This window comes from Scomber japonicus, chromosome 20 (genome assembly GCF_027409825.1).
Source record: "Scomber japonicus isolate fScoJap1 chromosome 20, fScoJap1.pri, whole genome shotgun sequence".
Lineage (NCBI taxonomy): Eukaryota > Metazoa > Chordata > Actinopteri > Scombriformes > Scombridae > Scomber > Scomber japonicus.
This window is the reverse complement of record NC_070597.1, coordinates 14649922-14666585: the sequence shown is the minus strand read 5'-3', so window position 1 is coordinate 14666585 and position 16664 is coordinate 14649922. Positions and strand designations below refer to the sequence as shown.

The window sequence follows — 16664 nt, the reverse complement described above, 5'->3', positions numbered from 1 at the left end:
CAGCTGGTGTTAGGGTCAGCTCAACCTGTCCATCTTCCACCATCAGTGAAAAAAACTGCATCCTGGGAAAACTTATCCAAACCATTTACAGCCAGAGCTAAGAAAGAATACTCCGACAGTATGTCATCTTCCTCAGAACGCCACTTTTTCTTTTTTTTCTTTTTTTTTTTAACTTCAGGGCTTCATCATGTCTTCTCAGGAAGAATCACTGTTGTCATTTGACTCTTGTTCCATTGTGCCCATATATGGCTAAAATGCACATTTGGGAACATATTTTTTCATGTGTCTCTCCTTTTACTGACTTAAATGAAAACCAGCTGATGTGAAAGGCATGCAACTTAAAGATTACATCATTTCCAATCAATCTCTCTCTCTCACTTTCTCTTTCTCACCAGTAAAGTGTTCAGATTGTTTATTCTCAAAGTCACTCACCAGAAAAGACACAAGGCATGGGAGTGCAACTTCAGCCAACTTACACCACTGTGAGTGTGTGCGCTTGTGTACATACAGTGTGTGCTTCAATCATGAGTTGATAAGTTGGTATGACTTGCGCAGCAAATACGAAGCGGGGCAAATCTAGCTGTAGATAAATACAATTATTGGTCTGCTATGCTTTTCAAACTTTCACACTAGTGTCAAATCGCTAAACACACTTCACTGCCTCTGATGATGTCATATAGGCGGGTCACAAAAGGACACGAAAGGCCCCAGTCATCAAGTTTCCCGATAGTTCAGTAGAGAAGTGCTCTCTTTCAATGAGACATCAACATTTAATGCCTTCTTTAAAAGGTTTTTCAAGACATTCAGAAGGTCGGGGCACAATCGATTTTCACTGGCTCTTTTCCAGGCTTAAAAATCATGAAGTAACAACTCAGCTTGTGAGATATAGACTGCGTGAGGCTACTATGCTAGATCACAGTCCTCACAGAGAAGCTGTATTGGGTCGACTGACTTCAAAAGATAACATAAACAAAGCAGAAAATGTGTGTGTTCGATTTAAAGAAACAGCTACGTCTCTGATAATATATCAAACTGAACACCAAGAAAGAGGTTTTTATATTCTTTCTGTTAAAGCAGACTCCTTACCTCGTTGAACCGTGCCACCAGGTCCTCCACAGCGTTACTTCGCTGAGCACTCTGGGTAGGCATGTTGGGCGCTGACAGTGAGGCCTTAAGGTTTGGGTGGCGTTTGGTTTGACACTCAGGACTGCCCAAGTCTCGAGTGAGGAAACAGAGGTAGTCCAAGGGAAAGACCTATAGATAGATGCATAGTGCAAAGGAGAAAAGGGCATGGACTGGGATTACTGCCATGTTAAAGACAAAACCTACTTATCGCTATATTCATCCTTCAAATTGTCAATCAACCTTTGTCATTCTGATAACCACTTTCCTGTCCACAACATCTACACAGGATATTCATCATTTTTGCCCATTATATAATGTTATTTTAGTTTAAGTTCCTCCTACCCGTTGGTAGAGCTGCTGCTCTTGCTCAGTGAGGATACAGGCAATTTCCTCAGGGAATTGAACAAGGTGTCGCAGCTCTGCCAGCTCCTTACTGATCCCACTGACACTGGGAGGAAGAGAGCTGCTGCTGGTCATGCTGTTGGCCAGCTGACGCTCTGGATGGACAGATAAAGGGGAGAGACAAGAAAATAGACGTCATTCATTTTACATTTCTTTTTCACTTTCCATATCTAGCTTGACATCTAGCCAAGCTTCTAGCATCTAGCTTGAGTGACACGGGTGAGTGACAGGGGTGAAGAGAGAGAAGAATTACTGGACAGAAGGAGGGAAGAAGGAAAGGATTGGAGTAAAGAAATGGAAAGACAACAGGAATGAGAAGACAAGGGATAAAAAGGGAAACATCTACTCTGATGTGACGCTGATCCATAAATGTTTTAAGCCTTAATGAAATGTGCATCTCTTTTTCCGGATGATCCTGAATGACTAAAGTCTCCTGATCATTCAGTCCTTGCATGCCATACTCTTTATATCAATCTACCAGCCAAGGAAGGCCTGCACAATTCACCCTCTAGAGGTAAACAACACTGATCACCTGCCAGTTCCTGTGTTTGGATTTCAGTAAGGTCCATTAGTCTGTCTGTTTACAGACATATGCACACACACACACTGCATGCAAACCCCATCTCATCTCTGCTAACAAAGGACTAATGGACAGTTTCTAGACTGGTGCTGGAGCTGCCAGGTAGACATACTGTACATCGTCGGGATGAATGCCACATAAACTAACAGTCCTTTTCCACCACAGGAACTTTTCCATTTGAGGCGCACTTGGAGGACTTTCACCTGCATTCAACTGCACATATTTAAATCACTGGGACATAGTTCCTGCCCCTCGACACCCCCTCCTCCACAGGCAGCGACTGCCGGGGGTTTACAGTACTGAATACTGCTGACATGGCATTTTAGCATGTTTTAGCTATTAGCTATGAAGTTTCATGTGGGTGAAAGCTGATTTTTCTTCAGATTCAGACAATTTTGTCTGCACTATATGATGATGCGGTCAGTTAAGCAATTTGTTATAATTGTGAGCTATATAATGCCATAAAGAAAGGAGATGTACACCAAATAGACTGAACACCAATAATTAGACCGACTGTGTCTGGTCACTGTCAACTGTCATGCACACTGAAACCTGCCTAACCCCCCCCCCCCCCCCCCCAACACACACACAAAATTGTGCATGCATACACATATGCAGACACACACTTAAAGGTTGTCCTTGGTAACCCTTGAGATGTGCCACAAGTAGTCATGGTAACAGCAGTGACTGCTTGCAGGAACAAAACTTGCTTATTTACACAGTTTGATTTGTGGATCCGGCTTCAACGCTTCTGTAATGAACTGCGTGTGTGTGTGTGTGTGTGTGTGTGTGTGTGTTTGTGTGTGTGTGTGTGTGTGTGTGTGTATGTGTGTAGGACAACAACAGAAACAGACTGAGCTTAGAGAAAGCTGAGAGCATAGAAAAAGAGAGAAAAGGGAAGGAAAAAAATGAAGCAAAGCCAGGATGAAAGAAATAAACTTAGGAAACTGAAGTTGAGGACAAAGCAGGACAAGGTTGTTTGAACAAAGAAAAGCTCAGTGAATAATTCTTTACACAAGCAATAAAACTAATATAAAACAGAGAAAGGTAGAGAGAAAATGAGAGCAGAAGAGAGATGGGAGGCGAGGACAGAGATAAGACAGAGAGGAAGGAAGGGATGAGTAGAATAAGTGGAAATGTTGTAGTTTACACTACTCTGCAGGTGTGAGCAATCTATCACAGTTACACAGACAGCATAATCCACTAAATACTTGAAATGTCCAACAGAGAGACTTACTACAGATTGTGAATGATGGTTCATTTTACACTGTAGCCATTCACATTATTCATACAAGTCTTTACATTAAAAGAAATATGATGAAAACAATTTGACTGCTGAAAAGGGCAATGCATTTCAGAGACCCTGATGCCCTGAAACTAATGTGTGGCTTCATGTAAAATGCACCGAGCAAATCAAAAGCATAACTACCGTCTATCCTTGACACGCTGATTTACACAAGCACTATGATAGAAACCTTGTAGAAACAGCTGCATCTTGTATAACCACAGAAAAAAATGAAGAAAAATGAGGTAGCCAACATATCATATCATATCATATCGTCAACATGTGAATTTTCATCTGGTTCACAACCTTAATCATCTGTCGGCTTCTCTACTCCTATTGCAAAGTACAGATATAAAGAAATTCCATAAAATAAATTCCTTAGATTTCCATAAAACATATTTTTTACAAGAAGATCTATCTGCCTGAACTTACTTGAACCATTACTCTCATTTGATCTGAAAATCATAAATTGGCTTATAGAGGAAAAAAGTAGAATATAACACATAACTCATTGTTTTTTAATGTGTATGATTTAAAACTAGATGGCCTTTCATTTCAAGCATATGGGCAACATTTCCTCGTCCCTACCTCAGAACTGTTTTTTTTACATGTGACCCTTTTGAAGTGGAAATGGGAGACACTCTCAAACTAGTGATATGAAATTCATGACCATTCAGTGGTCTCAATCATTCATTTATTCATCCTTTAAACCAGGAAACACACAGGCACACAAAGATGTAAGACAAGGCGTGACAAGAAGCTCACAAGTGATTCTGAGGAATTAATTATAAGCAAGTGTGCAGCAGAGAAACTCTCACTATATAAAACCATGATGATGAGAAACAAGAACGGTGCTACGTACAGCTCGAAGATAAAGTTTTATAAATGTTTATTCCTTAAAAAAATAAAATCACTGTTTATGGGTTCTAAATTATAATCAATGAATAAAAAAATGATCAGAAAAAGGTATAAAGAATTCATTGTTCGTTTCCTGTGTTTTTCATGATACTCTCAGCTTCTGCCTGCAAAGCTTCACATAAACTATATGATATCAACGGTGACAACAGAAAAGTCTGATAAACACTAAGATTGATTCCTGGATGAAGACTTGAATTCCAATGACAGTGATAAGTGCATCTAATATAATGTGCTGTGGAGCCAGGAGAAAAAGGCCCATGACCCGTTACGGATTCTGAACACGACTTTGACAAACACTGATGAGTAATACCGAACATGCAGTGCTCCTGCTGTGAGACTGACAGAATATGAACCTGGGACTAAATGACCATGATTTCTCTGTGATTTTTATGCATGGGTTTACTCAACTGTAATGCTTGCTGAATACAAATATCCTGTGTGCGTGTATGCATGTGTGAAAATTGATTTTTTTTTTTTTTTTTTTTATCTGGTAATGGACAAAGAACATTGGCTGAACATCCTTTTTAACCATTTTCATGACATTTCTATTATAACAAATAACATACCATTTAGAGAGACAGAAAATGTGTGTGTGCATGTTTCAGACTTTAGGTTTAGATTGCAGCAGGTTTACTGTTCTGAAAGTCTGCTGTTTCCTACTATATGAAGCTGAACTAACTTTAGCCTTGGAGCGGATATTTGCATCCACACATTTCATAAAATCAGACATGTTTCTATCTGAAAATGAAAAATAACATGTCAGTGTCATAATTACATTCTTTTGCCACACTTCTGATAAGAGCTAGAGTAACCTTACCTCAGTATTCATCCCCACTTCCACCACACCCATCATTACCAGCCATCATCATGATTTGCATATTACAGGTATAACAAAATCAAACTTTCTAGGAGTTCTTCTGATGCCAAACCAAATCAATATGAGAGTCTCACTGCGTCAAATATCTGTGGAAGTCAACCAGTAACTGACTCATGGTCAAGTACGGCGTGGGGACTGAAAAATCAAAATGAAACAAAATGGCCGAACGTTTTTCAATACTGGGCATGGTATTTGAATCACAAGTTATTTATACCAACCAAAGTCGAGAAAGACCAGGCTGTCTTTCTTTGCCAGCCAAGTGCATGCATACGTGCGTACACTGTTCTTACAAAGTGCAGACACGTTTAGAGCTGATGACAACTTCCCCCTGGAGTATGTAGGGCACTCAAACAGGTGCAGCAAACAGCTAGAGTCAAAGGACTTTTAAAAATGTGTCTTTTGAACCTATAAATATACTTGTATACAACATCCTAAACATTATACTTTGCCATAGAGAGATTATAAAGAGAGCAACAAATGGATTACTTAGCTTCCCCAGGGATGTCAAACACAATTAAAAGATAAGAAAGACACTTGCCTGCTCATATTTTTCTTATCCTACGACACAAATGTGTCAAAACTGTCCTAAACAACATTATCATCATGTCGGATGATTATAATCATATCATCTCAATGTTGATACACTTTAATCCATTTCTAAATATCACTGTTGGTCTGTCTTGGCACTAGCTAATGTTAAAAACATATACAAATGCACATCAAAGTACAACCATGTATATTCACATTAATTCTCTTGTAAATAAAAAAAATAACTATGTGTAAACAAGACTTAAGTGAAGACACTGTGTACCCACGCACAGCAGCAGCAAACATGAACTCATAACACACAGACACAGCCAAACACACAGCAGCAGCAGAAGCAATAAACATTGATCTGTCTGACTGCTGAGTTATCACAGGGAGTTTCCCTCTTGGATAAGACATGCACACTCTTGAACACACATTAAACCACGTGCAGACATAAATATAACATTTCGGCTCCTTTGACCTTTCTTATAGAAGGGGAGGACTAAGACAACAAACCAGGATAAAGATAAGAATTTTCAGACTGATCAAACAAAAACACAGACCGTATTCAATTCATCAAATTCTGAAAATGGAACAAATTTAAGTAAAATAAAAGTACTTTTGGAGAATGAAAAAGTAAAAGAACTGTATGCAGTCAAAGAATTTTGCCAGATACTTCTGTTTTCATGTGAGAAGCAACTATACTTGAAATGTGGCCCAATTAATTTACACTGGCACACACACACTATGCAGAAGAGAGAGAGAGCCTTTACCAAGTGAGTTCACTGTCTCTGGGTAACTTCACAATGACTTGATGCAAATTAGGTGCAACACATGGGTATTTTCAGTGGTTTTGCTTTTAATTGTGAAGTGTGTTACTGTATCCTCAGAGTCAAAACATATCCATAGCCTTGTGGCATTCTTTTTTTGGGGGGTGAATTAAATGTGAAGTTATCCAGACACTGAAATTCTTGACTGTCATGCAGTCAGGTTTCTGGTATGAAAGGGTCACAGTGCGCACACAGTGCTGCATCATGTATTTTGTATTTATAAATCCACAACTTATTCAATTGAATTCCAATGTTGGCTGCTGCCCCCTGCAGTTTTATTTTATTTTGTTTGGAGGTGATCGGAGTGGGGTTGGGGGGTAATGTGTTTTAAATGTACCAGTTATGAGATCTTGCAACTCATCAGACACAATATGAAGGAAAGTAAAATAAAAAATAAAATAAATCTTAAAAGAGCACCATAACAACCTAACATAAAAAATCTGAGTCATGCTCTATGAGGTATGGGTTTATTTGCCAGTAAGAAAAACAATATTAAAACCTTCCCCACTACAAAAAATAGGTGCAGGTATCAATAAAGTCACATAAAATCTGTATTAAATGACATTAATAAAACAGAATTGAAGAAGTTACAATAGAACTTTAAAGTACAAATCAAACACAAAGACAACTGAGAGTTAAGACACATGCTGGAATCTACAACCCTGCATTTGGCAACAATTAGACAGTAAAAACACAGCTGGCAACACACACAGCTAGATATTGTAGGTAAACAGGATTGTGCAGTTTTCAAGACAACTTACTGTATCATGAAACTTTAATAATTAATCACTACTTAAGTATTTTTTTAATGAGTTTCCTTGAAGTCTTGACAACAATGAGGAAAACACTTGCTATTAATGTATACATTAAGTACCGAGTGCCTCAAAGGTCTTTTTTCCCCTTTTTTGCATTACCTTGCAATATGTTGTGTTACCTTGCAAAATGCTTTGCATTCCCTCACAATGTTTTTCACCCTTTCACAATACATTACTTTTCTTGTTCCATTCCTTCTGAGCCATATGTCTATTATAGATGCCTCCTTTTCCTCACTGAAACCCCTCTGAGATCCGTTTCTTTCATAATCAAACCCTCTTCTCTTCTGTATTTGTAGCTGTCCTGAGTACAGTAACTAGTCATGAATGAAATCAACAGCATCCTGCAGAGTGCTATTTGTTTAAGTTTACTTTCACTAATTACTTAGCAAAGCCTATTGATCAGTAGTACTATATCAGCATACTTAATGCCCAGGTTGAAGTCAAATTCAATGAGCTGATCCATACTGTGGCGTTGCACTGAGATCAGCTGAGTGAAAATAGACAAACGGCTCAGAAGGAAAGGAAGAAGAAAAGTATTGCAAGGTAATGCAAAAGTATCACAAGAGAACGCAAAATGTATTGCAAGGGAATGAAAAAACCCAAAAAACAACAACAAAAAAAAACTAATCTTAACATGACCCTATGGTTTCCATATTAAAGAGGTAACAATAAAGTTGAATTTTCTTACATGCACATGTAAATGTGCAGTAACAAAAACTGTTGCTGCTGTGTGAAGAGACCTGCAGTCACGCTGTACAGTAACTCACATTTCCTCTACTCACTGATCAGCTTGAAGTCCATTCTGTGAGAGTGCTTCATGCTTGCTAGATACAGCTGGCCACTCTGCCTCCCACACTGACAGTTCAGTGCCGAGGTGAACGAGGTACACTTGTCCACATTTGAGCCGCCGGTCTCGTGTCTCCTGCAGCTGCTCTCTCTCTCTCTGCCTCCCTTTCTTTCTTTATGCTCTATTTCTCTCTCCCTTACTCCATTTCCAATTTGAACTCTCTCCAACTTGCACCGTGTCTCTGTCTTTTGCTCTCTTTCGTTCACCTGGCTGTCTTTCTCTTCTCTCTCTCCCTCTTCAGCAAACACTCTTTACACGTTCTTTCTCTTGACTACATTCACTATTCCTCTCTCTCTCTCTCCCCCTCTACCTCCCGCCCACTCTTCCCTGACACCATACATAGTTCACAGCCATGTGCTAGAGATAGACCAACCAGACCATCCCACCCCACAAACACACATATACAAAGAGTCTGAATTCATTCACTCATGCAGACTGTAGAACCAACTAAAAAATGATTTATTTTTCTGTCTCTCGCTCTTGATCACTTAACAATTTCCATCCTTTTTAAGTAATTTAACAGGATAATATGTCAATATTTTCCAGTTACACTTTGTCAGAAATCAGATTTGCTGCTTCTGTTTCATAATATTTTAAATTGAATGATTTAATACTGGTTTTGGACTGTTAAATCTGACAAAAGAAGCAATTTCAGGATGTCACTTTGGGCTCTGGAGAATTGGGCGTGTAAAATAACAAATAACTAAAACATTACTGACAGATTAACAGCGGGGGCAATTAAATGTGAGCTACTGTAAATCAACTATACGAGCAAGCTCACTTAAACTGTTTATAAATATGTGAAAGGTTTATACTGTACACTGTTACTTTCAGTACTGTTAGGTGTGTCGAAAAACATTTTAATTTCTCACCAGCAACAAAAATGCTGCAATTCAGTCTAAGAACTTTCACATGTCTATGTTTAGCAATTCTATGGCCATCTAAACAATATGTAATCCTTGAGACTTCCCTTCACTATGATTCCCCACCATCTCTTCTGTCAATGGGTCTAAAATGCTGGCAGGCAACACAATGTACAATGATGACTGAAAGGAAGACAGAAAAAGAAAGAAGGAAGAAAAAGAAAAGAAAAGCCAATATTGAGCTGGAAGGATGGCAGCGTGCTTCCTTTTCAGTAGTACTGTAAATTGTGCTATAAAGGAAATGAGCTCAAGAAAGAAGCACTCAAACCACTACCATTTATATTTCACAGGAATATGGCTCAATCCCAGTGGTTTTCAGCTGAGTGTTTCTTTGTACTTAAATGACCACAAATGTGTATCATTTCAAAGAGATGGATTTAATGCCAAAAAACGTTTTGCATACAGTTTCTTCGATTTTGATTTCTTGCTTTTAGCTTTATTAATACATTTCTTTTTTTATATATAAATGGTCTGCTTGTGTCTTGTCATTTTGTCAGGTTTTTTTTTTTTTGTCTTTGTCACTTTGCAACTTTGACATCTTCAGCATCAGATAAAACTACACAGAACAATATGTAAGATAATCTAATAAAGGAGAGAATAAATAAATATGACATTTTCTTCTTAGGTTGGAACAGCTGCTCACTGTGGTGAATTACATTTTTGGAAATGAAACATTATTATATAGTTATTAATAAGATTTAGTCCCAATATACATAGTATTGGTATGACTCAAATGAAAGCAAGATAAAATCAATGCATGTACAATTCAATGAAAATACACACAAAAACAAGAAGGTCACACAATCACATAATAGCCACACACACACACACACACACACACACACACACACACACACACACACACACACACACACACACACACACAGGACAAACTACTCCTTGGACATCAACAGTGCTTGAGCTGACATTGACAAGGCAGCCATCTGGCTTTGCACGTTTCTTTAAGTCAAGCTCCATGAAACAAAAACAACTGCTTCTAATTACCGACACATTAGGTAATGATTTATGGTCTCTAAATTTCTCAGTGTCTGTACTCCTATGTTTAAGCAGCACACACACATACACCTTGACCTTACCCTTGTCTTACCCACTTGACATTTTTTCCCAACACCAGTATTTGTGTTTATAGGTCTCAGTAGTTTACCCTCACAACAAAAGCTTGTCATACTGACCCAGTCATGTGGCAACTGAACCTGTAACATATAATTTATCATCTCCCAAACGCTCCTCCTGACCTGCCACTAAAACCCAATGACTGCCAGGCTACAGCACCATGATAAATCATTTACACACTTCACAGGATGCAAAAATGCTTTCAAATCATTACAGTAGATGAGGCACGTTGAGAAGGTCTAGAAAAACATTCCACCTTTCACCACTCACATTAGAACTCTAAGAATACACCAAGGCTGGCCGGGCGATTATCCGGGTAATCCTTGAAAGCATTTGGGCCAGAGCCACTGATGGAGTTTGCTCAGTTATACTTCAAGCCTTCATATCACCACTCCACATCTAAAATCAATAGGCAATAGGGAATATTGATACATTTCATATACTTTTATCCTTTATATCTTATCTGATACATATGAGAAAACTCCCATAATTATGTGATGTTTGCCTGTGAATTAAATGTTCTGTACCTCACAAATGTACTTCCTTGCACTGCTCCATTAAATATATACAGTGTAAAGATACTGACAATTAAAATTACAAAATTATTAAATATAACTATTTTGCCTTATTTCATTCAGAAATAAGATATATTGTCTCAAATGTACCACCTGCTCGTAGATATGCTAGCTGTCATCAGCAGACCTTTACACATAAATCAATTAGAGCTTTTACAAGTGACATTTAACTGCCATCAGGACACAAAAATACTTTAATGTGGTTAAAAAATGATCTGTTACATGTAAGGCTAGTGGTGACCCTAGGTGGATCTTTCATAAAATTAAATATATATTATTAATAGTAATGTCATTAAGAATATTGTAATAAAAATTAGCTTTGAGATTAAAAGGTACAAAAGCAAGAGGAAAAGGATCAATTTCATTCGTTTTTCTTTCATGCAATAGGTTCAAATTGAATTTCACGATGTAGATGAAGGAAAAAAGAAAGGAGGAGAGGAAACATATAGACAGAGAACTGACAAGCCTTTCTATAGAGGTGACAAGATGACCCTCAGCACAGAGGATAAAAACCAAAATCCTTTGATGTCCTGGAGAGGTGGATCACTTCAACTCCATTTCAAATCAAGTCAGCATTGTGCATTTAAATACCTACCTATCTCCTGTATGAAAAACACAAAACCAGTACAAACTGGTAAAAACTGAAAAAGAATGGCCTGAAAAGGAACATCCTGGATTCAAATGCAAAATGCACACTTACTGCATACATTAAAATCAAAAGTGCTGGCAAATGTTCAAATTTACTACATTTAAAAGCATCCTTATTTTAACCAAATTAAACCACTTTGATTCATATGCCTGTTATTCAATTGAAACTTGAGAGAATAAGGGTAGATTATCATGCTGAAACACTGAACAGTGAAACAAGCCCATAAATGGTAAGAAAGAAATAATCACAGTAACACTATCCAAACTTAGGTAAGACCTGCCCCAAGTTTCAGGATAATTAAATGTCTTTTATGACACCATTGCAAACGTATTACACAATTAAAAATCTAATTTGGAGTCAGTTGAAGAAGCTAGTGCCTTGCTCCAAAGCTACTTTATTTTTCTGAATTCGCTACTTAGTTTGACTCTTTTCAGCTCAACATGGTATTCTTCTGTAACAATCTGTTGGTTTGCAGCTCAACATTAGTTGATCGTTCCTTCTAGTTCATGAAGTGAATCAAAAAGTAAAGAAGAGCAAAAGTTCAGTGTGCCTACCTGTTACAGCGACATCATCCTCTCTTGAGACTGACACCGCTTTCTGATACACTAAATGTCAAGTTATTCAAATGAAATAAGCCACATGTCAGTGCTATTCTGGCAGATTAGAAACAGAGAACAACTTGGATATGGATCTTAAAGGGTAATTTCATGCTTTCATGTTTCAATATCTAGAAAGCTGCTGTACAGTACAAGGTAAGAGAAACAAAGTCAGACAGAGAGTCTCCAAGTGTGTGTGTGTGTGTGTGTGTGTGTGTGTGTGTGTGTGTGTGTGTGTGTGTGTGTGTGTGTGTGTGTGTGTGTGTGTGTGTGTGTGTGTGTGTATTAAATCATATTCCTGCCAAGACCTCTAAACTGCAATGTGTGCACGTGTCTGGCTCAATTCTGTTTCCTGCAACAACTATTAGAACAGAACATGGTGTCATGTTGAAGATATGCACTAAATGTGTGTGTGTGTGTGTGTGTGTGTGTGTGTGTGTGTGTGTGTGTGTGTGTGTGTGTGTGTGTGTCTGTAACTGTGAGTCGATGGTTTTGCATCTAGCTTGTCTGACCAAAATTCAACTTTTGTTATTACAGTACTACGATAATTAATGAAGTAAGTCACAGAGAGAGACAGAGTTTGTGTGTGTGTGTGTGTGTGTGTGTGTGTGTGTGTGTGTGTGTGTGTGTGTTTCTCCTTGATCTTGCCAGAGACAGGCTGTCCCTTGGCCTAGCGCCAGTGGAAATTAATGTCAGGATCATCTTACATTTAAGTCATACGTAACATCATTGTAGAGAAGGCGGACAGACAGTTACCAGCTGAGCAACTGACCGACAACCCAACTGGTTGCATGATGAAGTCATGTGGGGAGTAACAGACAGCCAGAAAAAGCGAGTGAAAGTGAGAGAAAAAAAAAGAGGTGACATACTAAGTGCGTGATGATCATTTGTTCATTTTCTTGTCCCATTAAGGAAATAAGTTGCACAAGTTATCTTTTAATGCCAAAAATGTAATTCTCAATACTTCAAAGGGACAGAGTTAGCAGCAATTGTGCAAAGAGCTATACCCTGTGGCATATTAGGTACCTGTCTTTTAACTAAATTCATAATATTAAGCTAGAAGTGCTGAGCTTTTCAAAGGAGCATTGCAAGGATGTTTGAAGTGCACATAACCTCTGGCCAGATGTTGAGGCATAATCTGGTGTGGGCATGAGTGCTGCGTGCTATGATGCAAGGAGGCTTTTTCTTCATTTTTTGTGTTACACCCCTTCAGCATTGTGTGTCTAAATTAGAAAATTCAGTGCAGAGAGAGAGGGAGGGGAAGGTATGAGGAGAGCGAGAAAGGACAGCAGGGGAAATAAGGGGAAAAGAAAGGAGGAAAGGGCAACCACTGAGATCAACTACAGACGTGCTACTACCGAACCAAAAGCGGCTGCGGATAAGGAACCATGTGGGAAAAGAACAGAGAGGAAGAGAAAAGACTTCAGCAGTGGACCACAGGGGAATAGTGTGACCCTTTCTTCTCAGAATCAAACAGATACAGGCCCTCTGCCCAGAGTCCCTCCTTCACTGGTCATCCATAGTTTGAAGTTTGAACTCTTTAGTGTAATGGTTGTGCAAAGAGAAATCACTAATGATACTGGGTAGTAAGAGACAAGAGGAGACACGGCTATAGTTAACATTACCATGTAGTCACATCACGTTTTGCCACTTTGACTCAGATATATTTGCTCTTAAATGATATAGTGGTTCAACAGCCTAATGGATGAGTAAAATCATCCAACATGCTGGTACTTAGGTAAAGCTGTCAAATTAATGCAATATCAATGCAAAACTGTGTTGCACACTCACATATGCAAAAAACAAAACTTTTCCTGCACACACCCACTCAACAGTATAATACCTACCTTTCAGCACGCCGTGGCAGTTGGGGCTCTGGGGAAACAGGAAGGGTATAGATAAACGGGCACCGAGAGCGGCTGTGGCCTCTAGCAGAGCTCCGGTCAGCAGGGAACAAACTGTTCGTTGGCCGCAAGCGCGATAAAACCTAGAAACGAATAAAGACGTAGAAGTGAGAGAGAGAAATAAAGCTTACGTTTGCCTGCGATACTAATCAACCAATCTAATGTCATGCCCTGTGTTTACATCAAGTATTTGTCTGCCGTTGCTGTCATCAGATAACCAGAATTGATCACTTAATTATCTTAACAGGCAGAAACACAGACGAGCCAGTTTTCTGTATCTCCAGCTACCATCTACCTTCTATAATACTCTATGCCAAAGCTTTAAACAGGTTTTTGGCTAAATCTGCATCAAGATGATCTTTGCATCTTCATACTGTTTTCTTGTAGACAGCATTTGCATTAGATGACTTGCAGGTATCAAGATTATCTAGGAACTGATTGTATTTATGTAGTGGCCTCCCCTCAAGTAAAGAAAACAAACCTTCATCTTTATGATTACTATCACACATTAAGAAAGACAAAACTTGTGAACCTATGCTATCAGATGGCTAGTCTTGAAATGGGCTTTAACAATTATTTTCACTGTAGATTAAGCTGCTAGATATTAAATGGCAGAAAATAGTGAACAATACCCATCACTATTCCCTAAAGCCCAATGTGATACCATCATTATTTTCCTCTGCCATTAAATATTGTTGCAAAAGAATGAATCTGTGTTTTATGTAACGCTGCCATTCACAGCATCTCCAGGATTCACAGCAATTATTTTGGTGCCAATTTTCACATGATGGACAAGGACCAACATCTTTACTAAAAACTACTGTTGTTTTGTTTTTTTAACATCACATGATAAAACACAAATATGTCAGTCAAAAAAAGAGAGCCAAACCTAGGTGGATAAGAAGGATGACTACACCGGGGGTTGATGGAGGGGTTCAGCTCCAGTCTGGGTGGGCTGGCACCGACGGTGTGTAATGGCCAGTGAGAATCCTTGAGGCAGACACATCCAGGCCAAGACAGCAGGAGCTTTTTGGCAGGATGAATCAGGTCAAGTTCCTCTCTGTTCTGCACATAGCTGGTAACCTGTTGAGAGAGTTATTAAGAAATGTGTCACTTAGTGAAAACAAAAATGGGAATGCTACAGTTTGAGAAGTCCTCAGTGTTGTGTTGGCAACCTTACAACTGTCAATAAAATATTTACTTCATTTAGATCTCTAGTGGAATAGAAAAAAACTTGACAGTGTCCTTGTATTGGCTAAGCTGTACACATGCAGTAAAATGAGAAGGAATGAAAGAAACAAGCTGTAATACAAGTCACATTTGTATAAAATAAAAAAGGTTCTGTTTTTAAAAAGTTTCTGCAGTAATTACTAGCAGCTTACATACAGTGGGTAATTACCATAAAACCAAGTTTATGCAGTATAAAGTTAATAAGCTGATAGTGCTTTAGCAACCTTAAAGTATCCAACAGTATACTGTAAGCCAGATGAAAGAGTGACACAACAGCTTTCTCGAAACTTCCCTTCATCCGGTGCTGTTTTTCATCTCTTAGGCTGTTATATAACATTTGAATTAGAGGTCATCGTCATCAGCTTTTCAACTGTGGTCATTCTCAGAAGCAATTTCCTCTTGACAGAAGAGAAATCAAAGAGTGAAAAGAAAGAATTGATAGAGAGAAATACCAGTGAGACACTCCACTAATAGGAGGAAAGACAATTAGGGGATCCAGACAAAAAGCATCAGAGTTAGACAGACAGATACGTGGGTATACAGAAAAGAAGATAATAGAGAGATGGAGAGAAAAAGAAGGTGGGTGGAAGCAGACAGGAAAGAAGTTAAAGAGAGAAAGAAGAAGAAGTGTATATGGACAAAGAAAAAGCAAGAGACGTCACTGTCTGAAGAGTGAAAATTTTGACCTTAAAGAAAAACTTCCTTTACAGTTCACACTCTTCTTGGAACAAAAATGTATCTGACATAAAAAAAAGGAAACACACAAAAACACTGACTTGTTCTTGTCCTTGAGTGAACCTTCAGACAGGCTCCTCTGGCACAAATTTCAGATAAAAGCCATTAAAGCAACATTTGAGCACTTTACTGTAAGTAGGCATTAATGTCTTCAGCGAGGATGGATATTACAAAATCAGACATAATCAATACTGCTGACAGAGTGGGGGATGAATACAATACAAGTTTAATGACAAAATGCTGCTCGGGGTGTAATCCTCTGCAACACCTACACTGCTTCAAAATACTGCCAAGAAGAGGATGATCCACCAGGTGTAAGGTGTAAATTATCATTAAGTACATGTGGATCTATGTTTGCTCTTTTAAAAAATGCCCTGTTGGTTGGCTGTCAGTGGTATGGCACAATGTCCACACACACACAAACACGCATAACATGACCAAATAGTTGTCTCAGTGGGATGGGTTTCCTGCATGGGGTGTAGGCTTCGCTGTTGTCAGATCTGAGCTATCCCGAGGGGAAGGAGACATACCAGCCAGCACGTTGAGAGCGGGAAAAAGCGACCACCGAGGACAATCAGGCACACACGAAAACACACACATAACCTACTTTTCAGTAACAAGCCTCTTTCCAGCCACACACTCTTTTCAATAAAAGTTCAAGCTTTTAAAAATATGATTCAGAAAGAAAACTGTATTTAAATATATTTAGAT

The 16664-nt window shown here is 38.6% G+C and overlaps 1 protein-coding gene across 2 annotated transcripts in view; it reads right to left on the bottom strand.

The window, feature by feature from the left end:
* plce1 (phospholipase C, epsilon 1) overlaps window positions 1–16664 on the bottom strand; it is an 80585-nt gene that overhangs the window by 27917 nt on the left and 36004 nt on the right. For both annotated transcript variants that reach the window (XM_053340852.1, XM_053340853.1), the window contains exons 7-10: window positions 14878–15071; window positions 13932–14071; window positions 1468–1622; window positions 1087–1254 (exon numbers count right to left, since the gene is read on the bottom strand). In XM_053340852.1, the coding sequence (XP_053196827.1) occupies window positions 1087–1254; window positions 1468–1622; window positions 13932–14071; window positions 14878–15071 (657 nt within the window). The remainder of the gene's footprint in view (window positions 1–1086; window positions 1255–1467; window positions 1623–13931; window positions 14072–14877; window positions 15072–16664) is intronic.